The 25,127-nt window shown below is 56.3% G+C and overlaps 1 protein-coding gene across 1 annotated transcript in view; it reads right to left on the bottom strand.

Annotated features, from left to right (window-relative positions):
- BOP1 (BOP1 ribosomal biogenesis factor) overlaps positions 1 to 25,127 on the bottom strand; it is a 69,596-nt gene that overhangs the window by 36,420 nt on the left and 8,049 nt on the right. Inside the window, exon 3 of the mRNA XM_055800101.1 lies at positions 15,654 to 15,764. Coding sequence (XP_055656076.1) covers positions 15,654 to 15,764 — 111 coding nt within the window. The remainder of the gene's footprint in view (positions 1 to 15,653; positions 15,765 to 25,127) is intronic.

Below are 25,127 nucleotides of genomic sequence, written 5' to 3'. Positions count from 1 at the left end.
TGGCAGGGGAGGCCATGGAGATCCACCAGCAGAGCTGGGGGAAGAGAAACCACAGCAAGCAGTCACTTTGTGGGGGAACCTGTGGCTAAACAGATTTGCAAGTTGCCCCACAAACACATCCAGCACCAACGGAGGGCAAGAGGCGCCCGCCGCACCCTGCACTGCTCCCAGGGGTGAGGGCTGAGGGCCCCAAGCGCTGTGGGAGCCCTGGAGGTGCCGCCGCGTCCCTCGCTGGGATGCCAAGTCCTTGTGCTGGCCTGCGCACAGATCCCCCCTCCTTGCGGCCAAGCGCTGCCTTATAAAGGAGCCGCCCACATCTCGCTTCTGTGCAGAGCAGGCCCAGCTCGTTAAAGATTATGAGATGTAAAGGCACAGCGCAGGCCCCCTGCCTCGGCATCTTCCCAAGCAGGGCAAGGGGGATGGGATGGAAGAGAGGGATGGGGTGACAGGGCCACCGGCGTGCAGCGTCCCGGGGATGCGCAGCCCACACTCCCAAAGCACGGAACTTTCTCAGTACTGGCCTCCCCCTCTCTCGGTGGGCTCGGAGATGCCCCTGCTGTCCCTTACACCCAGTCTCCCCTGGAGAAGGGAACAAGGCAGACGCAGGCGGGCTCCGTCCTCCAGCTGGTTTCAATCATGCCCAGCAAACCCCTCCCGGGACCCTCTCTCCCAACCATCTGGGAGCAGAGCTAAATGCGGATGAAAGGAAACCCTGCGCAAGCCCTCCCTGCAGAATGCCGGGCGGCAGGTCTGGCAAAGGCAGCAGAAAGCCCCTCTCACCCAGCCGCCCCCTCCACCATGTTAGATACGCACCTGCATCCCCCCCAGCTCCCCCTCCTCGCCCAAGCCCTGCTCCGCAACCCAAGGAAGGATTAGCCGGCACAGCAGGAGCAGCACGCGATCCAGCACCACTGCTCGCAGGGACCTGCCAGAAGGAAAGAGCAGAGTCTTCCATGTCAACATTCCTCCTGCTTAGGAAAACACGGCCCATTCCCCTGAATAGCCTATTAAAGAGAGATTTCCTGCCGGGTGGTGGAAAGAAAGCAGAGGGAGGTACCGGAGCCCGGCCAAGATCGGGGATGCGTGATACAACTGACCGATGGCCGCTGCACCGGCCCCAGGCAGGGCCCAGCTTGAGGCAAGCGGCTCCTCCGCATGTCTAGAGGTGATGAAGATGCCATCAGGAGTGAGCAGAGAGGGCTCCATGTCCCACACCACACCAGCTCCTCTCACTGCATCACGCACCAGGAGAAACAGCTCTGACAAGTGCTGTCTGGCTGAGAAGCCTCCCCGGCTCTGTTTTCCTCCTGCCCCACAGGATGGTTTTCCCTGTACCGTCCCAGCTGTATCCCAGGATCAGTCACACACCAGAGGACACTGAGGAGGCACGTTTGATCCCAGCCCCCCTTCGGAGGGTGATCACAGTCCCCTTAGGCCAGCCCACTGCCCTGGTCCTTGCCTGCAGCCCTCACCAGCCTGCAGGCACACAAGGGACTCTGCCCTCACCCCCGGACGGGACCACGCTGCTACCGACAGCGGGGGTCTGCCTTGGCCGTGCCCTGCACAGCACCAGGGCTGCACGGCCAGCAGCTCTGCACATCACCGCATGCTGACTCCTGAGGGCATGGTGTGCAGCCAGGCAAACCAAGAGCAGTAACCTGACAAAGATCCCCGGAGTGACCCGTGGCAGTGGGAACAGCGAGAGAAAACATGGTCCTCTGGGAAAAAGGGCACACAACAAGCACCACAGCTCTACAACAGAGTTTTTCCTGGAGCATCTGGCCACCTCTCTCTTAGCAAAGGCAAGATGATGTGCAGCCTCTCTTACCGGAGCCCTTCTTCCAGTGCTTATGGATAAAATATTTGCACTTCAGAGAGTGCAAGTGACTTGCAATGCTGCTGCTCTCCCTGCCTTCAGAAGCCAACCAGTCCAGTCCAGGGAAGCTCGGGGTCTGTGCTGATGGCCCTGCTCGGCTGTCTAAGCTCCCACCATGGAAGGGGAGGCTTACATTTTGCAATTTCCTTTAAATGAAAAAGTAAATCGTGTGTGTCCTGAGCACAGCAGCCAGGACCTTGCAGTGCTCTTGGCCAACTCTCAGCACCAGCTCCACCAGCCTCCTGAGCCGCGGCAGAGGCACCACAGCCTCCTTGCACCGCACCAGCCTCCTGGAAGGGACCAGGACTCCTCCACCCTCACAGCAAGAGCCCAGCACAGTGCACAGACCTGGTCACACCATTCGCACCCACTTCGCTACAGCCCAGAGGGTCGTTTCCAGCTGATGGGACTGGTGTAGTTTGAACTGCACAGGTCCTCTCTGAGGGCAAAGCCCAAGCCCTGGAGAACCTCAGGAAGATAGGAAGCTCCAGGCAGGGGCTGCGATGCCACATCATGGAGCGGTGTGGGTCGCTGCCCCCCAAAGCACACTGGAAGCCCACCACCCATCCCCACCTCTGCCACACCGGGACTGCCACCCGCAAGCCTCAGCCATTAAGCAAAAAGCAAGGCAGGTTTTAATGGCTCCCAAGTCTCTTAAAGAAATAACCCTCCAAAGCCAGCTGTCGGCCCATCTACCCACCGCGCTCCTGCCATCCGAGCCCCGCTCCAGAGGGAGGTGGCACCCCCGCGGTAGCCCCTCGGAGGGGCATGATGCTCTCCTCCCGCAGGCAGATGGACGCGCGCCCCTTCGAAATCAAGTGTCTGTCACCCACATCCACCACGCCTCGGTAATGCGTAATAGGAAAACACGATGTGGTAGGAAAACCTGACGCTGGGAGAGCAAAGAGATGGGACGAACTCATGCGGGGGCACGCGAAGGAAAAGGGGGTTCAGGGTGGGTTTGCTCCCCAAGAACCGGCAGGCAGGGCGGGGGGAGCGGGGCCCCCAGCCCAGGTGAAGGGCAGCGGCCGGGAGCCTTTTGGCTGGGAGCGATTTTCAAGACTCGTGGGCCATCGGGACAGGCACTTTCCTAAACAAAGAGGGATCGCTCTGAAGCTTAGGAAACATGAGAAAGAGCCCCGCTGCCAGAGCACAGGCTGCGAGCGAGCCTTGCAGCTGGGGTGGGATGCAGAGGGAAGTGGGGACACGCTCTGGGAGCAGGGGGCCGAGGCCAAGTCCTCTGGCAGCTGTCGGTTCGGTAGCCGGCAGAAGCCATTAACGGCGTTTGGCTGCAGAGCAAAGCGACGCGTGGTTCCCGGACACACAAACAGGCGCTCGGCAGCGGCTCCGCACGCTCTACAGTTACAGCCCAGCCCCGCAGGCCAGCGCAGGCACGGCCCGATGCTTCCGCAGCACGGCTACTGCAGCGGCCGGAGCGCAGCCGGCTCAGCGTGGGGACCGCTCCAAGGTCTGGCCCTTTGCCCTCCTGGACGGGCTCTGCGCTTTTGAGCCGGGAAGAACCATCCCCAAGGGCTGCGGAGCCCTGGATTTTGCTCCAGACAGCTCCTGCCTCTGCAGAGCAGTGCTGACCGCCCACGCGTGGAGCCTGCACCCTCCCATCTAAGGAAAAGACCCTTCCCTCCCCTCTGGCCACTGTCTGGAGGGATGCTGAGCCCTGGCATGCTGTGCATGTCCCCAGGCCTGCATTATAGGAAGGGCCCTGCTGGCTGACCACCCATGTCCCTGACACCCAGCCCAAGGGCAGGCCAAAAGGTCCTTCTAAAAATTCTTCTTGCTAACCACCTCTTCTGGGGATGGAAGAGGGATGCCCGAGAGTCCCTGTGGGCTCCCAGAAACCTGGGGCTCGCTCCTGGAAGCTCAACAGGGTTCAGTTTGTTCTTGCAGCTGCTCACTTTGCCCCACTGAGCGGCCATGGCCAGAAAACGGCCCCCCTGGGGGAAGACTGCCCATCAAGCCCACCCCGGTTAATCACCCAGGCTGTTAACCGACAACCAGGGGCCAGAACCTTAGCCCCGTTTGAGAGAAAAAACCCAAATGCTGCATATCGGGATGAAAGGAAAGCCAATCCAGCAGCAGCAATGGCAGCAGAGAGGAAAGGCAGTAGGAGCAGCGTGGGAGTTTGTCCAAAGTGCTGCCGAGCATGTCAGAAGACACAAGGGCACACGTGAAGACACACGTGTGCTTCAGCTGAGGTGACCAGTCTCCTACACCCTGTTCTGCCCCATCCTGAACCACCTTCAGCACACAGGAACCAGTGTGTTCAGAGATGGACTAGACAGGGTTCAGTTTGTTTAGGGTGGACAGGATCTCTGGAGATCACCCAGTCCAACCCCCTGCTCAAGTAGGGTCACCAGGAGCAGGTCACTCAGGACCACAGCTAGATGACTTTTGAATATCCCCACGGGTGGTGACTACCACCTTCCTGGGCAACCTCTGCCAGCGCTTGGTCACCCTCACAGACAGCAAGTGGTTTCTGATGCTCTGATGGAATTTCACAGGTTTTAATTTATGCCCTTTGTCCCTTGCCCTGGCCACAGGGACTCCTGAGAAGAGCTGGGCTTCCTTGACTTCCCTCACTCCCATCAGGGATTTACACATGTTGGGGGCTTCCTTGTCTCCCAGCAAAGCAGTCCCAGCCCTCTCAGCCTCTCCTCGTATGGAAGATGCTCCAGTCCCTTCAACATCTTGGTGGCCCTGTGCTGGACTTGCTCCAGTCACCCCATGTCTCTCTTGTACTGAGGAACTGGACACTGGCTCTCAGACATGTCTCCTGGAGGCTAAAAATCTCAGACTGAAACCCAAGGGAGAACTTCTCAGCGCTCGCTTTTGTGCTTTCCCATTAGGGCCCCCTTCTCCTGAGGAGCAGCACAGAAGCAGGATTCCCTTTCCAGCCAAGACCATGTCCATGCTGAGCAGAGCAGATGCTGCGTGGGTGCTGCAGTAGAAGCCTGCTCAGGTGCCTTTGCTCAGCATTCGCCTTTTTCACAACAGCGTGATGCTCTCACACACGATCAGCCTGTGTTCCTCTTTGTAGGACACCATCTCATGGAGTTCAACAAGGCCAAGGGCAAGGTCCTGCACCTGGGTCGGGGCAACCCCAAGCACAGACACAGGCTGGGCAGAGAATGCATTGGGAGCAGCCCTGAGGAGAAGGACTTGGGGGTGCTGGTGGACAAAAAGCTCAACAGCACCCGGCAACGTGCGCTCGCAGCCCACAAACCCAACTGTGCCCTGGGCTGCACCACCAGCAGCGTGGCCGGCAGGGCAAGGGGGGGGTTCTGCCCCTCTGCTCCGCTCCGGGGAGACCCCACCTGCAGCGCTGTGTCCAGCTCTGGGGCCCCCAGCACAAAAAGGACACGGACCTGTGGGAGCGGGGCCAGAGGAGGCCACGCAGATGTTCAGGGGGCTGGAGCACCTCCCCTGCGGGGACAGGCTGAGAGAGTTGGGGTGGTTCAGCCTGGAGCAGAGAAGGCTCCGGGGAGACCTTAGAGCACCTCCCAGTACCTGAAGGGACCCACAAGAAAGCTGGGGAGGGGCTTTGTACAAGGGCCTGTAGCAATGGGATGGGGGGAACGGCTTTAAGCTGGAAGAGGGGAGATTTAGATCAGATATCAGGAAGAAATTTGTTACTGTGAGGGTGGTGAGGTGCTGGTACAAGCTGCCCAGAGCAGCTGTGGGTGCCCCATCCCTGGGAGCTCAAGGCCAGGCTGGACGGGGCTGGGAACAACCTGGTCTGCTGGGAGGTGTCCCTGCCCATGGTCACGAATAAAAGTCACTATGCAGGCAATGGATGGGCGCAGATCCCTGCAGGACCAGGGAGTGCATCCTGCCACCCTCCCCACGGACCCTGGATGCTGGTGCCCCATGAAGAGTCACTGCCAGCTGTGCACCCATGTGCAAAAATTTCACCTGGGCTCTCCCACGAAGCCCCAGAAAGAGACACGAGGCAATGCCAGTGTCACTGTCACTGACACCTACCGCCCTGCCCTGCTCGGACATCGCTCCCCTGTTGAAGAAGGAAGCGAGATTGTTTTGACAGACTTGTCTATGTTGGCAGTTACGAGTCCGCTCGCTATCTTCCAGAGGTTTGCAAACGGGTTGATTGTTTTGTTCCAGAGTTTTTCCAGGAATTGAAGTTAAGCTGAGCGGTGTTTTTTTGGACAAGTTGTGCTACTGGATAGGGAGAGATGAAAAAAAAATTAGAATTCTCTCTCTGTGAGAGAACCATGAGCAAAAGGAAGGAGGGACCAGGCTCAGGTCTGCAAGCCCAGGACTTACAGCTGCCATGCTGCCCCCACGCTGGAGGTGATGGAGCAAAGACAGAGCATCCCTGCCCAGAGCCCGGCACACGCAGCCCGTGCCAGTCAGAGCCGGCACTTTCAGCCCAAGGACACAGCAAAGTGGCCGAGCTAAAGCTTCCCTGGGCTCTTCCTGGATCACCCATTACTGGGAGTATGAGAGCACCCAGAGACCACGGGTGAGAAACGTCTGGCGCCAAAGACAGCCTGAGAAGAGGCAGCGGGGAAGCATCAGCACCCTTCCAGTGGCGGGGAAAGGAGGTGCAGACTTTGCACAGGAAAGCCCTTTCCCACCTGCCCTTTTCCCAGGAAGCCGAGGGCAGACCGACACTGTCCACTGTCGGCCAAATTCACCACTCCAGCTTCCAGGGCACTGTCTCAGCCCCGAGGCAACCTTTCCTCCTCACCTGTGAGCTCTGCCCCAAGCGCTCTGCCTGCTGAGTGCAGGTCTCCTGCCTTTTTCCCAGGAGATGGTTAGGAATTTATAAACTGACCTGGCTGGCTTTGAATGAGGATTTTAATTCACCAGGCATCCGCCAAGTTCCCTTTGCCATGACTTAAAAGCAACGCTGTGTGCTTGCTGCACGCAGGTCTGCTGTAGCTGCAAATCCTGAGGATTGTCCCACAGTGAGCTGGATGACTTCCACATCCCTTCCCCTCCTCCAGCGTCACCGGTGTGTGCTTCGCAGGCAAAGCCCGAGCCTCACCGAAACCAACCAGGCCAAATTTTCAACTCAGTTGTTGCTACCAGTGCCCTTGCATGATCTTTAGGCAGCACGGAGGAAGGAGTCATCACCAGGGTAGCAAGATGGATCAGCACCTGCTTTTTGGTTTGTTTTGGGGTGGGGTTTTTTTGGCCAGCACGGAATTATTTGCTATTTTGCTGAGTTTGTTTATGGCTTGGGAGTTCAACAGGCTTTTTTTTTTTTTTTTTAATATGTTAAAATCCTTCCAAGAGCACAACCCTCTGAAGGCAAAGTCCAAATAATTGTTTCCATGCCCTGCTCGCCCCCAGGTTGCCCATCCACGCTCAACAGTACAAATCTCGGGAAAATAAGGGTGCTCATGCTGTTTTTCACTTGAGTCATGCACCTCTTCCCAACAGCCCTGACTGTCTGGACACTTTTTCTTCCTTGCCAACTCCACAAAGTATCTCCTTTCTGGCCTCAGATCTAAGCTTTCAGATACACCCAGCTGACGTGTGCTCAGAGGAATCCTAGCAGGCACAGGCCACTCCAAAGCTCCCTTGGGAGCCAGCTGTCAGCCCCAAGGCTGGTGGTGAAATATCAGTTTGCAAAGAGCCTTTTATATATATATATATATATGTGTGTGTGTGTGTGTATGTATGTATAAACCTCCCCCCATGTTTCTGAGTACTGTCTTAGGAATCGACAGTCACCACAGCAAACCCAGGAATCTTCCCAAATAGCTCCCTGACACCACTGACACAGCTGGGGCTGTAAAAGCCAAACAAAACACCGGGTGAGATCCATGCACAAGCCCTCTCCCTGCAGGCGCTGCCGGGGGGTGCCCGTTGACAGCGCAGGTGCTCCGATGAAGTGCTGGCAAAACCATGCCCAGGCAACGGGCACAACGGTAGTGATGACCTGATGGGCAGGAGATGCAGGGTCAAATGCAGGCACTGGGGCAAGAAGCATGGGACGCTGTTGCCAGGAGTGGAAAATAGATTTGCAAAACCTTCCCCGCCGGAGATGAGCGTGTCTCTGCTGCTATCAGCACCGTCCATTTAAACGGGCAGCAAGTATCTGCTTGGCACGTTACAGCTTGAGGAAAATGATCTTTGGGCTGGAGCGTTAGCCCTGGACTAACAAACCAACCCACCCCGGTCCCCTGAACTGGCCAAGCAGCCTCCTGCTTCCTCTGCACGTTCTCTAGTACCCGGAGCGGAGCCGAGCCTAATGAAGTGGGACATTGGAACAGCAGCCAGCGATTCAGGTCTGGAGATGCACGTGTCCCCAGGCCCCTCCGCTCCAAGAGGAGGAAGGCCGAGGCCAGCCCCCGAGCTCGGGGCAGTGGAGCAACGACCCCAGCACCGGGGCTGCCGCGCAGGTCCCTGCCCAGAGGAAAATGCCCACGCTTCTGGCAGAGGGCCGTGCTTCCAAGGCACGCAGACAGGCTGCTCCTCCAGAAAGAGACAAGTTGTTGGTTGAACTATAACCAGGATCCCTGGCTTCCCGGAGGGAAGGCTCTGCCAGCCGAGTCAGCGGAGGGATTGGAGTCACGCAGTGAAGGCGGGGGGAGCACGCTGCACTTGCCATCCTTGCAGGAACAGCCAGCCAGGAGGCTGGCGTGCCTTTCAGCGGCTCTCTGGATGCCACAGCTAGCTGGTGCAGGGCACCGCGGGTAGCCAGAGCACAGCACAAATGGCCCAGGTCATGCCAAGTTCAGGGGGATCCGCGGTGCGAATCCCGCTGGCACAACGCTGCCCGGAGCGGGAGAGGAAGGGCACGCTGCCAGACCTGGCGAGGTGGTGCAAAACTCCTGTATAGCCTATCTGGGGCCAGCGGAATACTTAGCCTTGTCCATCTTGGATTTGCAGGCAGGCTGATGTCTGCCTCTGCTGCCTGCTCAGGGGAGCTGTGGGTACCTGGCAGGGAGCCCACACTGCCAACAGAGCAGCCGGCACCCCTGTGCCAAGGGGAGGTGATGTTGCGGCCGGGCCCTGGCAGGGAAAATGGGATGCAGGCAGCACCGCCAGAAGGCAACTTCAATCCTACTGAGCAGGCACTGCCAGCAGCGGTGAGCACATGCTGCGGTGGCAGCCTCGGTGTAATGCTCTGCCGCGCTGCGCCGCGAACACCACGAGCACAGCCCTTCAACTCCCGGCAGGATCCTGGGCCTGGGCGAAGCGCAGGGCAGAGGCAGATGAGCCCCCCTGCAGCTCCCAGGTCGCCCCGGTCGCAGGAGCCCGCTCAGAGAGACGTCAGCTTACTTTGGAAAGGATGGGCCGTAAGCTGAGCTACAGCAGAGCGCGCAGACCCAGCACACAGAGGGGGAAAGCAAATGGAAAAAAACAAAAAAAAAGAAAAAAAAGAAAAAGAAAGAAAGAAAAGTTTCCACTCATCAGCCAAAAGTTGTTGTGGGTTTCTCGCTCTCTTTGGGTCAGGGACCTGATCGTTTAAGTGTATTCGGTGATGTCATTCCTTCCAGAAGGAAAAAGCCTTTCCTGCCCCAACTGAGCTGCTTTACAAACGCTTTAAATATCAAGTCTGGGGCAGCCAAAAGACAGAGTAATTTAGCTCTTTTTTTTTTTTTTTTTTTTTTTTTTTTAACAGTTGTATCAGCACCTATTAATTGGCAGCTTTCCCCTCCACCCTGCACCAGCCTCACCTGGACCTAAAGGTCTCCCTAATCCCGACCTGGAGAGAAACCCCCACTGGGCCAGCCCGCTGGAGAGGGTCCCACGCCAAGGGGCTGCGTGGAGCCAGCCCACTTTCCATCCCCACACGCCAGCCCAGCGAGGCCAGGACACAGCCGGGGGATGCGCGGTGAGGGCTGAGCCATCACCAGCAGCACCGTGGGGAATGGTCTTGCCTCCGTGCCGGTGGCTCCAGCCCCAGTTCCCCCACCCTCCATCACACGCAGCATACGGAAACTTTCTGTTCTGGCTGCAAACGCTAGAAACCCGAGCGAGTGCCCGAGCTGCTCACAGCTGCTGACGTTGGCGCTCCTGGGTGAGCCCAGGCTGTGCCGCAAGGGCCCCGCGGACAGACACTGAGCACCAAAATGCAGGCGGCGCAGGGTCCATCCCGAAACCTCCCACTTCTTCACCAAGAAACAGGGAAAGACCTTAGGCAGGGGCATGAAGTGATGCTCAGGCCTCTCCGCCTCTGTCCAGCTGGCACTTCAAGCAGAAAGCACCACGGTCGAGGTCTCTACACCAGTCCGCGTGATGCCTTTTACTGGGAAATCCACAGGAACTCCAAATGCCCCGGTCAGCAGGGAAGACCACCTTCAGTGGTGGCACCTAACCAAAGACCGGTTGGGTCTGGCTGGAGATAAGATTGCTGCCAACAGCACTGCAGAGACCTCCCTCCCCTCCTCCGAGCTGGAGGCAAAATGGCTCCTGGATCCCCCCATCCTTTGCCTTTTCTGCTTCCATCCCCTCACCCAAGCCTGCTCAGGAGGCTCCGGCCGCCCAGCAGCCCCAAGGCACAGCCAGGGAGCTTTGCCAGTGCGCACGGTTTAAGGACCACACTTTGATCCACAAGATCCTGAGAGCATCAATTTTATTTTACAATGCTGTAGCTCCAGACGTTCTTGCTATTCACATTAGTATCTGCAAACCTCGGCATTTGCAAAGCCTTTGGCACCACCAGCATCTCACGGCCACGAAATCTGCAGGCCAGTGGTGTGTAAGATAATCCGCCTGCATGGTGTGCGCGTCCCTCTCCTGCCATTTCAGTTTTAAACCTGATGCCTTTTCATCTTGTCAAATATCCCCCCGTGCTACATTCTACATCCTGTTACTGTGTCCTCTCAGACTCTGCTTCGCCTCCAAACTACACAAATCTTGTCTTTTTACATCTCTTCATCTGTAGATCCCGCCCAGGCCACCAATTATCCCTGCTATCCATCTCTGGTGCACCTTTTTCTCTCCCTACCTCTTTTCAAAATGGAATAATGGAAATGGGGCATGGCACTGCAGCTGGAGGACCTCACTGATGGGCTGTAACAAACCTTTCAGTGCTTCCCTTCTTGCCTCCCACTTCCACCTTCTTCCCAGTGCTGAGCACAGCGGCAGACACTTTCACCGAGTACTTTCTAAGAACTTTGTTTCTGTGAGCGAGTGACTCCTTGGCAGCCAGGAAGGCACGAAGGAGCCCATGCTACCCTTACAGCCACATCCTTTAGCACAGGGAAACGTGGGTTAGGGTGAGCTCTTCACCTGGATTTGAAGCTCTCTCTAAAGCTCCCCACCCTGCTCCCTTCTCAGTGTATAAAGCAACCGCAGCGCGTCGGTATTCCCCAAGACGGGAACAGGCACATTTTGGAAAGGCCACAGCAACACTAAGGAGGTTATCTTCCCCTCAACAGAAAAGGGCAGGAAAAGAAACAAGTATTGAATTCAGCAGCAGACACATTCGCCCACTGAGCGGCCGGCACGATTCGGGAACCTGCTCTCACACGTTTCCCCAGGGCAAGCTGGAGTGGGGCTCTCTGTCTCGGGGTGCAGTGCTGGTGGGCACACACTGGGAGCACCAGGCTGGGGCCGGAGCTCATCCAGGCTCTGCCCTTGGGTACTCACAAGCTTCTGCAGAGCTGGGAGGGCAGACAGCGGAGTGAAGGAGCTGCAACCTTCCCGCCACATCACTGAGAGAGGCCAAGCCCAGCGGGCCGGTGGCAAAGCACCCGCCGGGTCCCTCCTCTCCTGGCTCCAACACGCTCAGCTCCATCCCGGTGTGCCCTTCCTGCTCTGAGCCCACATTCCAGGCTCCTCACAGCCCTTTTTTTCACACCTTTGTGGCCATCAGATGGGGCTGAGCACACGCAGCTGCCCAGCCAGACACGCTCGTGGGGGAGATTTGCTAAGTGGTTAACGCAGCCGGCGAGTGGGAAGCCTGGAGCATCTGCTGGAGCCAGGCAGGTCGGGAAGCGCACGCACAGCCGCGCACACACACACAGAGCGATGAGTTGAAGGAGCTGTCTGCCAGCAGCACATTCTGCAGGATTTTTTTTTATTATTTAATTTTTTTTTTTCCTCTTGGCTAATCAGCTACTGAAAGAAGAGCTCCCTCAGCCTGGCCAGCCGCTGAGCCCCCCCGCCCGGGTCAGCTGCGCTGCGGAGGAGGGAAGTGGGCTTGGAACAGCCGCCGGCTCACCGAGGAGCACTCAACGCGCCTTCATTCATTATCCACTGACATATGGAATAGTCATTGCGGGAGGAAACAGAACCAAACAAAAGCCCCAAACTGCTTCCTCCCAGCGAGGCCCTGACAGCCTCTGCAGCTCACGGCCATTCATCTCGGAGCGGCCGAGAGGAAGGGACGCTCGGGCTGCATGTGAGCACCGAAGGGATCACCGGGGGGGCCTGGCACGGCGACCGGCTCCCCGGCACCACCAGCACGGCAGCCAGCTCACATGCACCGGGGCTCTCATGCCACCCAGCGTAGGGACCCTGCCTGCCGGGCACCAGGAAAGGGCCCTGCATGCGACACGGGCTCCCCTACCCGCCCCGGCCAGGAAACCAATTTATTTTGTTGTGTCTCTTCTCAGAGTACACGGCAGAGACCGGCCTGGGCGCCCGGCCAGGCTGAGCGCCGGCAGCTGCCAAGTGAGCAGGAGCACAGCTAGAAGAAATTTAGTCTGTGCTAAACACAGGGGCATAGCAGGTCTGAGCTATTATTCTTTATTAAAGAGCTCTGAAGCCCACGCACAGGCAGAAGGGAGAGTGCGCAAGCTCGGAGCCAGCGGCTGGCGGGTGAGTGACAGCCGGCACAGCGGCAGTGTGCCCCGGAGCACCAGCCATGCCAGCGGTGGCATTGGATGTTTTCCCAGACTGCTGCTGGTTCAGGGAGCAATCCCATGGGCACTGCTGGGAGTGGAGCAACAGGGCAGGCTGCACGGTCAGCTACGGGTGCAGGTGCCCCATTAGAGGTTTGCAGATGAAGCCAGGCAAAGGGACGCTGGAGAGCATCCCAAGCTGCACCCAGGGTGCTCACAGCTGGGGTCTGCACTGAGCAGCATCCACCAGCAAAAACAGTGGGGAGAGCAGCAGGGGAAGGAGCTAAAGGGGACAGGGGCCATCCTCCCACAGCAGCACGTGGCTGCTGGAGCTCACGGCTGCTGAACGCCACCGTACGAACAAGCACGGGGCGGTTACTGCCCATCAGGAACATTTAGGGTGGCTACTGTTGAAAAGAACCACCAGGTCAGAGATAATTATCATGGAGATAGATATAGCCAGGGAGCACAAGGCTTAATTTTTTACCCAGAGGCTGCCAGACTTCTTGTGTGTTCCCCCAACCGCAACCAGAGCCCAGGGACGATCTGCTCCTGCAGCCCTATGCCGTGCCCTGGCAGGGCACCCCGGCGCAGGGACAAAGGCTGAGACCCCCGCGTCTGGCAGGAAAGGGGGTGCTGTAGCCATGCCAGCACCAACTTTCACAGCTCTGCTCTCGAGACGCCAGTTCAGGCTGCACCACGCAGCTAACCCCTGGGCTGGGACATCCAGAGGAACCATGGTGCCTTTCACATGAAGGGTGGATCAGGACCCTCCGCCATCAAGGACTGCAGATCCAGGAGGTGTTTCCACCCCAGCTGCATGGTCCCATGCAAACCACTGCCGTTTGCTGGCTCACTTCGAGGCGGTGAAGCAACCATAGCCACACGAGGCTGGCAGCAAGGCCAGCAGAGGCGGTAGGACACAGGCGGCACGCTGTGCACCCTCCAAAGCCCAGTACTGCACTTAGCCGCCCCCCGACACACAGCTGGCCCACTGACCAGCCACCTCAGGCCAAGGGATGAGTGAGGGATGAGGATGTCCATGTCTTCAGTGCCCTCCTGAAAAGCAACGCACCAAAGCATTGCGTTTCACGAAGACTTTAATTAGGATAAAGCTATGCATTAACTGGGATGAGGCTGTGCTGCAAGCTAGGTCTCAACGAAAAGAGACAATGAAAAATAAAAAAAATACAGATCCTATTCGCAGCAAGGAAGTGTTTTGCTGGCCCTCCTCGTGTCTGAGCTGCCCCTGCCTGAACGGGGGGAATGATGCCCTCCCCCCCCAGCGCTCCTGGGCCACCGAGACACAAAGCAACAGACAAGTGCTGGGCAATGCTCCTCGCGGAGGCGAGCACAAAGCACCCAGTGTGCGCATCCCAGCCGCAGGAAGCAGAAGCATCAGGGTTCTTATGGAAGAGAGATAAATACAATTACAGAGGGAGGGCAGGGGGCTGGGAATGGGGAACAAGGAACAAAGCCACTGGAAGCTACTCTGATGTCAATAGGTTCTGAATCAGCGCTCCCCCCACCGGGGCCCTGAAGCAGGACCAGCTGGGGAGAGAGAGACCTTGAATTCCTGCATGAAAGGGTTTTTTTCCTGGGTTATGCTGGAGACATTACACAAGTGTATGTTTTCTATAGTCATATATTTCCCCTCTCTCTAAATCTCTATTCCAGACCTGGGGGCAGGGACTGCCGGCAGCTTCAGTGCTAGCCCAGGTGGGCCTCTAACATCTAACCTTTCGGGCCCTCGCTGGACCAGAAAGGCCAGCAGGTACCCAATCCTCCCCCTCCCCTCCACTGGGACTGAAACAGGAACAGATGCATCCCTCAAAGCACCAGTAAAGGCAAGCCTGGACCCTTTGAAGTGTCAGTGATGCCAAAGAGCTCTCCTGAAACCTGGTGGGCAGCCAAGAGTCCCGCCCCACTCACAAACTCCTGTCCCCAAGCCCCCCGTGCTATGCTGCTGTTACTCCCGACGGTCCCCCTGCACCCACGGCTATTGCACGCCGGCCAGGCGCCCCATGTGAGCGAGCTGTTGGAGCTCCTCACTCAGAGCGCTTGCAGCGCGCAGCAGGACCGGCTGGCTCTTCACCTGCCTGGTCACACAGGATTTTCTGTGCTCTGTTACTTCTCAGCGGCTGAGGAGGAGACAGCCTGAAACATTCCACCTAACCGGCGCCCAGGAGGCTTCTGCAAGCACTTGTCCAAGTCATGTATGAGGCTACCCAGTACCCTTTCAGGTGAACCTAATTCCCAGCAATAAGGGCCAGGTCCAAACGCCCCCACAGCCTTTGGCAATCCCTCCATCTCACCCCAGGGCTCTGCTGAAACAGCTGATTGATGCCAATCGCATTAATTGATTTAGCAGACGATTAAGAAAGGCAATGAAGTTTGTCTGGAACAACCAGACCCTAGGGGCATTTCACTGCCGAGATCCTGCTATCTTCTACACAAGCAGTTTCCACTCTTCCGATGTGCGAAACCCAGAGAGGTTCCCCCCAAGAGCAGGGCAGACCCCAGAATGACAAGCATAACCCCACGAGCCCCCAGTAAGGCTCAGTCACCTTTTAAACAGCTGAAGAAACCCTCCCTGGTCACCTGGGCTGCAAGCCCCAGCTCTGGCCGGGCAAAGACAGTGCTTGTTGTGCGACTTTTAGCAAGGGTGGCAGGGAGGCTCTTCTCATATGGGAAGCGCTGCCCTTTCCGCGGTGGATGTGATATTGCTTGCAGCTGCTCCAAACGCACCAAGTGACACACTTGAGCAACACACGCTCACCAAGTCTTCTGAGCAGCCCTACCTTGGTGGCTCTGGCCTGCTCTACATTAGCAGCAAAGAGCAGTTTGGGCAATTCCCGTTCAGAGGCAGCATTACTTGACTATATCCCCTCCCTTTGAGCTCACGCAGAAGCCAGCACGGAGAGGGGAAATCCATCACCTGTCTCCCATATCCACATATTTAAAAAAAAGGAAAAAGTTGCAATGTGTCCTACCTCTTCATCTGAGCTGTCTTCTTCATATTCATCCTGAGGAAGCAGATCCTTGTTTTCCTTTAATGACGAATCATCCTCCAAGATTTTGCTCTTCCTGGGAGCCCCTTTGGCCTGAAAGACAGAAAAAAATAGCTTAGTAAGATCCCATCACGTGAATCCATGCATTTTTGTGTTCACAACATCAGAGACCTTAGCTGGGCAATGAAATCTGAAGCTGCCACCTACATCTAGTTTGCTTCCAGGTCTGAGATCACCACAAAGCACTTCATGCCCCAACCTGGACAGTACTGTGCAGTACAACCTCTCACTCGGAGGTCCTCTGGGACACCACATTACAAAGGGAAGGAAGGAAGGAAGGAAGGAAGGAAGGAAGGAAGGAAGGAAGGAAGGAAAGGGCTCATTAAGCAGCGTATGCTTACATCCACCTGGGACTGAAAAAAGAGAAAGTCAATCACCCCTCTACTGAGGACAGGCTGCCCAAGAAGCTCTCTGGCAGCTGCTGAGCTCGCACAGGAGTTGCATTCTCACTCATTGCACCCAAAATGATCCTCCCTCTGGAGCTTCCATATCCCAGCCACCTTCCAGAGATACGTCAAGGTTCTCTGTCCCTCTTTTCCCCTGGAGCTCCACGCCACTGAGGCCACACAAAGACACAGCCAGGGCAGAACATGCAACGACCCAACCTGCAAGGACAGGCAGAATGAGGGAAGGATTTCCCAGCAACACGGTTTCCTCTGAGCATCAGTCAGATCATAAACAGCCATGGATGAGGTGCCAGCGCGGCTCCAGGCTCAGAGGTAAGGTGTGTATCAGAAACCGCACAAACTCAGATCATGGAAGCAGAAAAATTTATGCCAGAAAGGTCCTCTGGAGGTCCCTAATCCAACCTCCTGCTCAAAGCAGAGCTCACTTCGAAGTTAGGTCAAGATGCTTGGCATCCTGTCTGGTCAAGTTTTGAGTATATTCAAGGACAGAGATCTCACCACCTCACTGGGTCCTGTTCCAGGGCCACACCGCTCCCGTGGGCAAAAGCACTCCTCACGTTCAACCCTGCTGCACCTCGTCCCCGCTGCCTCTCCCTCCACCCCAGGCATCACGAGGGCCTGGCTCCATCTCCTCCGCACTCCCTCATGAAGCTGCAGACAGCAATGGGATCTCCCTTTGTCCCTTCTCCTGCCTGAAGAAGCTTGCAGACCCTCTTGTGTCCCACACTCCAGCCCTGACCATCTCAGTGCCCTCCACTGGACTCATTCCCACCTGTGTTCCCCACTGTGTTCTACTGGGGAGCCCCAGACTGCACCCCAAGCCCGGACAAGTCTCAAGTGCCTAAGAAAGGTGAAGGACCCCATCCCCGACTCTGCCAGCTGTGCTCCTGCCAGTACAGCCCAAGATGTGGTCGGTCAGTGCTGCTCGGGACACCTGGTGACTTCCAGGCTGTCCCCAGGATGCCCAGGTCCTTTCCTCCAGAGCTGCTCCTTGGCATTCAGCCCCACTTGCACAGGATTATTCTGTCCCAGTTGCAGGACTTCACATTTATCACCCTTGAACTTCACAAGATGCCTGCCAGCCATCCTCTCCTGCCCATAAAGGTCTCTCTGAAAGGCAGATCTCCCCCAGACCCCAGAGCCTGGATCTCTCAAGTAAGGACAGAGCCATGAGCTCCATGCTCTCTAACTGTCAGGACAAGTGCAGGGGAGTGGTGGTGCGTCCCACAACGCTAGTGTAAGGGCAGGCTTGTCCCAGCGCTGAACTTCAGCAAAGGTTCCTGCCTATCCAATGGGCTCCACCACGTCAGCACTCAGGACTCCAGAGCCGCTGGACAAAGTGTTTGAGATTGGGTAAACCACACAACGGTCTCACCTGCATAATCTGGTGAATTTTGAAGTAATGTGCATGTTTGGAGCCACTCTGAACCTCTCTGGAAGAGACCTGGGTAGAGAACAGGGCAGGAACAAGCTGCAGACACAGCCCCCAAGGTGGCAACGTCATCACAGTAAGAGACTTGCACCATCACACGTACTACATGCCGTGCCTCATGTGTCCAGCTGAGGTTACCTGTCAGGAGTGATGGCACCAGCCTTATTAAGAGGGAGCTGAACGCAGCCTCTGTTACTTGGGTTATCCCAAATTTTTTCCACGCCAGCACCCACAGCGGGCAGGACACCTCCTGCACCGAAGTAGAGCTTGTCCTGCTGCGGGGCCCATGGGCCACACGTTCTCCTCCCATCGCAGATGCAACCCACGGGGCATGCCTCGGGCAGGAGCTAACTCCCTGCGCAGACACGGGTAATCAGACAGCACCGAACATCAGACTTCGCCCACTCGCTGACCTGCTGTGTGGGTGCCGAATAGGCTACAGATCCTTCCCTGGAAAAGAGATTCTCTCTCCCCCCGCGCACCACTCGGAGTGGGGGTAGGGGGAGAATGGGGACCCTGGCTAGATCAGGTTTACGGGAGGATTCAGTGAAATAATCGGAAAAACAGCCCCAGAAAACGTCCCTCGCGGGAGCAGTAAAATCCACACAGTGTGTGATCACCTTCTGCTGTACGTACACACCAGCGCAGCTCCCCCGAGCCGTAGGGAGAGGGGTGGGAGAGAGCCTGGAAAATACTGGGCCGGCAAGAGGATGAGATTACTGCAAAAACAAAAGGCTTTATTAAAAATTTTTTAAAAAGGGCGATTGGAGATAAGTTTTTTCCCAGGCTTTTGGCGCTACAATGGCTTTGGACTTGAGTTTCCATCTTTCCCTCATTTCCCCCCTCTCTCCACTGCCACGATGAGACTGGAGAAAGATCCTGTGCCGCAAATCTGGGTTGTTGGTGCTACCAGCTGCCAGTGCCCTCAAGAGCGAAGGCCGTGCCAGCAGGTGGCACACAGTCACTCCACCACTCCTGCTCTCACCCCGGCGATGCTCAGTCTCTCATCCATGCCCTTAGGAAGGAAAACAGAGGCCCACGGGCTCCCGGGTCCCGAGTTTACTCTGAGAGCTGGCACAAGCCAGGATCCTATCCAGGATTCCTGCAGGAGATTCACCCTGGCTGGCACGTCTGCAGACCAGCATTCAGGGATCAGGCATGTCTACTGCCAGGTTCAAACCCTGCAAGAAAGCTTCGCCAGGAAAATAAGACAGACTTCAGCTAGGACACCAATCACACCCCCAGCACCCTATAATACTTGACTAAAGCCCACGTGGGAAAGAGTGAACTCACACTGAACACTGAAACCACTTTACCAGCAAAACCAAAACAATCTGTCTGAACCAGACAGGGCTCTAAGGGGGCTTCAGGATCAGCAAAAGGTACCAGGAGCGGAGGGGCCAGCAGACCTGGTCGCAGGAGAGTGCAGTCACCGTTCACTCCTCTTGCAGGCTTATCGCCAACATCTCTCTGCGTCTTCCAGGGACACTTACCTCGATGCGTGCAAAGGCTTTTTGGCCCCGCAGCTGGGTATTGGCCTGCCTGGGTCCCGGCCAGCCGGGCAGGCAGGGACAGGCTGGTCCCCTTAGCTTCCCAGGGGGCTGCGTGCAGATTCAGAAATGAAGCCAGAGCTGTGCTAGGCCGCCCCGGCAGCCCCAGCAGAAAGGCCGGTTCCACCAGAGGGCGGCAAGCAATGCCGGCCGTGCCGCCAAACCCTGCGAAGCCCCTCAAAATTGCCCTGCCGGCAACCCCCTGGCTGGGGGACGAGGGCCACCTGCCCCCCTTGCCTTGGCATCCACGGCAGCTGGGGGTGCAGGAGCTGACACCCCCAGACCTCGGCTCAGCGGGGAGCAAGGCAGTGCTAAGCATCAACGACAGCCATCGCCAGACCCCAGTTCTGGCAGTTTTGGTCGCTGAACGGGAGACCTGGGTCGGCTGGTGGGTTTCAGCGTCACAGACGGGATGTGAGAACAGGTTTAGCTCTAACGAGGGGGTAAGGGAAGAAAGACCAAAGCCTCCCACACCAGTGAGACCTGTAACCACCCTCCCTCCAAATCCACCCTCTGCTTCCCACTGCAGATCAGCTGGGGTTCCTCTACCCCGACCTCCAACAAGCAAATTCAACAGAAGAGCTCAGAGGAACTAGAAAAAAAAAAAAAAAAAAAAAAAGGATTAAGCGAAAGTAAAACACAAATCTGACAGGCAAAAGGGAGAGGCAGAATACTGCCAGCAGGCTTTGAGGAGAGCCACATCCTCAGAGCGTTCTACTTTATGGCATCAAAAAGGCACGCAGGATGGCAGGCAAACCACATGTGGTCGGACGCAAGTGCTATGCTGCTGAGCCGCACGAGCCTCCTCGCGCCTTGGCCAGGCTGAGAAACCAGCTTTGCAGCACAGGCAGAGCCAGCTCTCCCCACTTCCACTGCAAAAAAAGCGCACCACATACCTGACTGCATAGACAGTCTTATGACAGCAAAGCTGCTAAGGAGAGGCAGTATCGTTAGTTATAAATTAGAGAAAGGAAATATGCTTTCAGAAACGCAAGGCCCTGAGGCGCGAAAGAGAAGCAGAACTGAACAAGGCTTGTCTATCCCAAAGCTCTACTACGTCCTCCAGCTGGAGAAACGTGCGTAATAAAAGATACCACCTCTGCCTATTTCCTTCAGCTATCACTGCTACGACATCCATACTGGAGAGCCTCGGAAGCCCAGCTGGGCAGGCTGTTCAGCAGCTGCCTGGACTAGCTGAATCGGCAAGGGAACCGTCCCCTGCTGCATTTGCTAGTCAGTAAAATAAGCACCAGAACATGTTAATGGCCCAGTTAGATCCTCCTTTTCCTCCTCAAACCAATAGCCACTGGAAGCCAGATTAAAACACCAGCATCTCCTTTGGCTCCCCTTCCCCTAAGCAAAACCTGCTTGCCTCCCACCACAAAGTTCTCAAAGTGCTCCCACGCAGTTCCTCCTTGGTTGTGGAGAAAAGATCAGAAACTCCTGGCTTGCAATTTTCCAGCAGGAAGGGAGAAAGGTCCCTGCCACCCCAGCGATCCCCAGCTACAGCGGAGCAGAATTTCCTCGGCGGAGCCACAGCGGCAGGACAGCTGGAGGAAGGGGGTGCAGCAGCTGGGTGCTGCTGCTGCAAAGACGGAGCTGTGCCAAGGGGTAGCCAAATCGGCGAGGGGTAGGATGGGCAGCAGCAAGCCCAGATGTGCTAGTCAGGCCTGGAGCATGTAACAGGTAACAGACCCTAACATGGAAGCAGCCCTAAAGCAGATGGGCGCAGGAGCTGTGGTACCAGCATCACTTCTTGTAGGCCAAAGCGACCACCCCTCACGCTCAGGAGGGGCTGCAAGGTTTCTCTCTCAGCTTTACCAGATGCCGGGATGTGCACACAAGTAGAGAGAGAACCTTGCTCTGCTGTGCCAAGTCCAGACCTTGCTAAGATCACATGGTCAAGGTGGGGAAAAGCAAGGAACCAACACACACATATGTCATCTATTCCTTTGCTGAAGCAAGATGTGCCGAAAGATGAGCCGGAGGGGAAGGCGACTGGCCAGGCTCAACAGAGAGTTTTGGCAGAACTCAGGAAAAAAAACCAAAAAAGGAAGAGTTTATGACCTTTTGAAGAAGGGGCAGGCAACTTGAGAGGACTACAAGGATGTCATGAGGTTACACAAGGAGAAAATTAGAAGGGCAAAAGCCCCGCTAGAACTTAATCTGGCTACTGTCGTAAAAGATAATAAAAATATGTTTCTATACGTACATTAGCAACAACAGGAGGGCTAAGGAGAATCACCATCCTTTACCAGATGCAGGGAGAAACACAGTGACAAAGGATGAGGAAAAGGCTGAGGTACTTGATGCCTTCTTTGCCTCAGTTTTTAATGGTAAGACCAGTTGTTCTCCAGGTACCCAGCACCCTGTGCAGGAAGATGGGGAGCAGGATGAAGCCCCCGCAACCCAAGGAAAATTGTTAGCGACCTGCTGCGCCGCTCAGACATGAGTCTATGGGGCTGGTGGGATCCAACCAAGGGCACTCAGGGAGCTGGCAGAAGTGCTCACCAAGCCACTCTCCATCATTTACTAGCAGCCCTGGCTAACTGGGGAGGTGCCAGAAGACTGGGGTTAACAAATGTAATGCCCATCTACAAGAAGGAGGATCCAGAGAACTATGGGCCTGTTAGCCTGACCTTGGTGCTGGGGAAGGTTAGGGAGCAGATCATCTTGAGTGCCATTATTTTTAGGAAAAAAATTTTCACCAAAAGGGTGGTGAAGCATTGGACCAGGGCTGCCCAGGGAGGTGGTAGAATCACCATCCATGGAGGCATTTGAAAAACGTGTAGATGTAGTGCTTAGCAACATGGTTTAGTGATGGACTTCACAGTGCCGAGTTAACGGTTGGACTCTATGATCTCAAAGGTCTTTTCCAACCTACGAACATGGTTCCACAATTCCATGTGGCATGTGCAGGACAACCAGGTGATCAGACCCAGCCAGAACAGGTTCATGAAAGGCAGGGCCTGCTTGATGAACCAGATCTTCTATGACAAAGTGACCCGCTTAGCGGATGAGGGAAAGGCTGTGGATGTTGTCCACCTAGACTTCAGTAAAGCCTTTGACACCATCTCCCACAGCATCTCCTGGAGAAACTGGCTGCTCGTGGCTGGGACGGGTGTGCTCTGCACTGGGTTAGAAGCTGGTGGGTGGCCAGGCCCAAAGGTGGTGGGGAATGGAGTGACATCCCGCTGGCGGCTGGTCACACGTGGCGTTCCCCAGGGCTCCGTGCTGGGGCCGGTTCTGTTCAGTATCTTTTATTGATGATCTGGACAAGGGGATCGAGTGCACCCTCAGGCAGTTTGCAGATGACACCAAGCTGGGTGGGAGCACTGATGTGCTGGAGGGCAGGAAGGCTCTACAGAAGGATCTGGGCAGGTCGGACCGATGGGTTGAGGCCAGCTGTATGAGGTTCAAGGCTCACTGCTGGGCCCTGCCCGTGGGTCACAGCAGCCCCAGGCAGCGCTGCAGGCTTAGGGCAGCGCGGCTGGGAAGCTGGCCGGGGAGGGGAAAGGGCCTGGGGGACTGATCTGTGGCCAGCTGAACATGAGCCAGCAGCGTGCCCAGGTGGCCCAAGTAGACAATGGCATCCTGGCTCATATCCAAAACAGCGTGGCCAGCAGGACCAGGCAGCGATCGCCCCCCTGTACTCGGTGCTGGTGGGGCCGCACCTCGAATCCTGGGTTCAGTCTTGGGCCCCTGACTCCAAGGGGGGTGTAGAGGGGCTGGAGCGTGTCCAGAGATGGGCAACAGGGCTGGGGAAGGGGCTGGAGCACGAGTCTGATGAGGGGCAACTGAGGGAGCTGGGGGTGCTCAGCCTGGAGAAGAGGAGGCTCAGCGGGGACCTGATCGCTCCCTACAACTACCTACAGGGGGGCTGTAGTGAGGTGGGGTCGGTCTCTTCACCCAGATAACAAATGACAGGACAGGAGGGAACGGCCTCAGGCTGCGCCAGGGGAGGTTTAGATTGGGTACTGGGAAAAGTTCCTTCACCGAAAGGGTCGTCCAGCACTGGAACAGGCTGCCCAGGGAGGTGGTGGAGCCACCATCCCTGGGGGGTGTTTAAAAGACATGCAGAAGTGATGCCCGGGGACATGGTTTAGTGGTGGGCTTGGCAGTGCCAGGTTAACAGTCGGACTCGATGGTGTTAAGGTCTTTTCCAAGCTAAACAATTCTATAAGATGGTTCTTGGGCCTAATGTTGTCAGTTGTTCTGCCCACCCTGTGAGGCAAACCAACTGCAAACAAGTTTTACACACAGGAAAATGACATGTAAAGGAGCAGCAGCAATCCAGCTTGCAGCAGGACTACAAAGAGGTTACCCAAATTCACAGCCACGTGAGCTACAGTGTACTTGTGGGAGCTGCTCCCTAGGACCTGTCCTCCTCCACCTCCCCTCAACACAGGTAAACACCAACCCGCAGCACCTCCAGCTGTTCCAGTGCCTCTACACCAACCGCTGCTGATTTAGGGATCAACAACACGCTAAGCTTGTGGAGAAAGCTAAGGTGAAGCCACATAATTCCTTCTGGTGAGTGGGGCCTCGGGTCCGACAAGCCAGTCAGACTGGCTAAGCCTAGTGGCAGTTTAAGCACTTAAAATGCATGTTTACCTCATTAGCAGCTGTTGCGTTTGAAGAGGTTTCTGCTCTCAGGCAGCCTCTTGCAAGCAAGAAGATGCAAGACGGCATCTCAAGCAATCACAGCCTGCTGCTAAGTGAACACACATGCACGCCTCAAGTTCGAGCTTAGATGTAAGAAGATCCAAATCGACGCCTTCCAGACTGGAGAAGTAAAGTGGCTTCTACCAGGGCCAGCACAAACCACCTGGCTCAACCAGCCTCGCAGAACCAGGACTATGCAAAACGGAGCCTGTGCAAGTAGCTATCCGAACGGCAGCCTCTGGAACACACCTGCGGCTGGGAGCCCAGGAGGAACTCGCGGGGATCCTCCCCGTAGGACAAACCAAGTGACATCAGGCCAATACTGACAGCAGGCCCCCCTTGCAGTCGGAGACAAAGTAAGCTTTCCACGTCCTGGTGCCCTCGGCAGAGTGGATGTTGCCTCGCTTCTACCAGGTCAAGCCTCATTTCATTAACCACTGTAAAACGAGGGAACAACCTCGGAGGCCATGTCACGTGCAGCGCTTTGAAGAAGTCAGCTGCTGCTAACTCTTTTATTACCTGGCTCTACACATCACTGTCTGCTAGTACCGATGTGTTGATCGGGCAGCCTGTTGTATCTCTGTAAGATGCATGGCTGCGAGAGTTGAAGCCCTGAGGGTGGGGAGAGGTTACTCACACTAAGACCGTCAGTGCAAGTAACGAGCCCGAAATTTTTCACCCCGTGGGCAAACATCAATTTGTTCGACTTCATGGGGCTGACAGAACTGCTAACAGCACAGAAAGTCGAAGCCTGACATGGGAAAAGTCTCGCTCACATGCCAGACTCAAGAACTAACACATCTCAGGACAGAGACAGCTTGCCAGAGTGCCAGGCAGATTCAGCAGGTTTGCCGTTTATCACCTCAGCTTTCCTCTGCACAGCTTCTGTCCGGAGGGCATAGCGCTGTCTGTGTGAAAGCTGGCTTGTCACCCCTGGGAGCATGAAGCCCTGCTGAAGCTCACAGCTGAGCACAGCCCTCTGCACCCCGGTAATACCGGCACAGGCTGGTGCAGGGGTCAGCACAGCAGACTGGGGATGCCAAGATCTGCCGCTCTTTCCTGGTATGGTGCCTTAGCAAGGCACTGCAGACACGTCAGGCCGTGCTTCCCTGCTGCTAGCATGAACATGGGCTTGCTTCCTTCCTTCCATGACTACTAGAAACACATCCCTGGGGCCAACAGGCAAGAAGGCTCTGCACAAAAGAATTTGTCAGCTGCTTTTCTATTGCAGACTGCTGTGGCAAACAGGAGTACAAATTAATCCGGAGGAGAGGAGAAAAAGCGATGCAGGGCTAGAGAGAACTGAACCAAGGGGCTCCTCTGTCCAGTCCCCGCACACACG

This window comes from Falco peregrinus, chromosome 3 (genome assembly GCF_023634155.1).
Source record: "Falco peregrinus isolate bFalPer1 chromosome 3, bFalPer1.pri, whole genome shotgun sequence".
In the NCBI taxonomy this organism is placed as follows: domain Eukaryota; kingdom Metazoa; phylum Chordata; class Aves; order Falconiformes; family Falconidae; genus Falco; species Falco peregrinus.
Note: the sequence above shows the minus strand (reverse complement) of the source record. Positions and strands in the feature narration are given on the sequence as shown.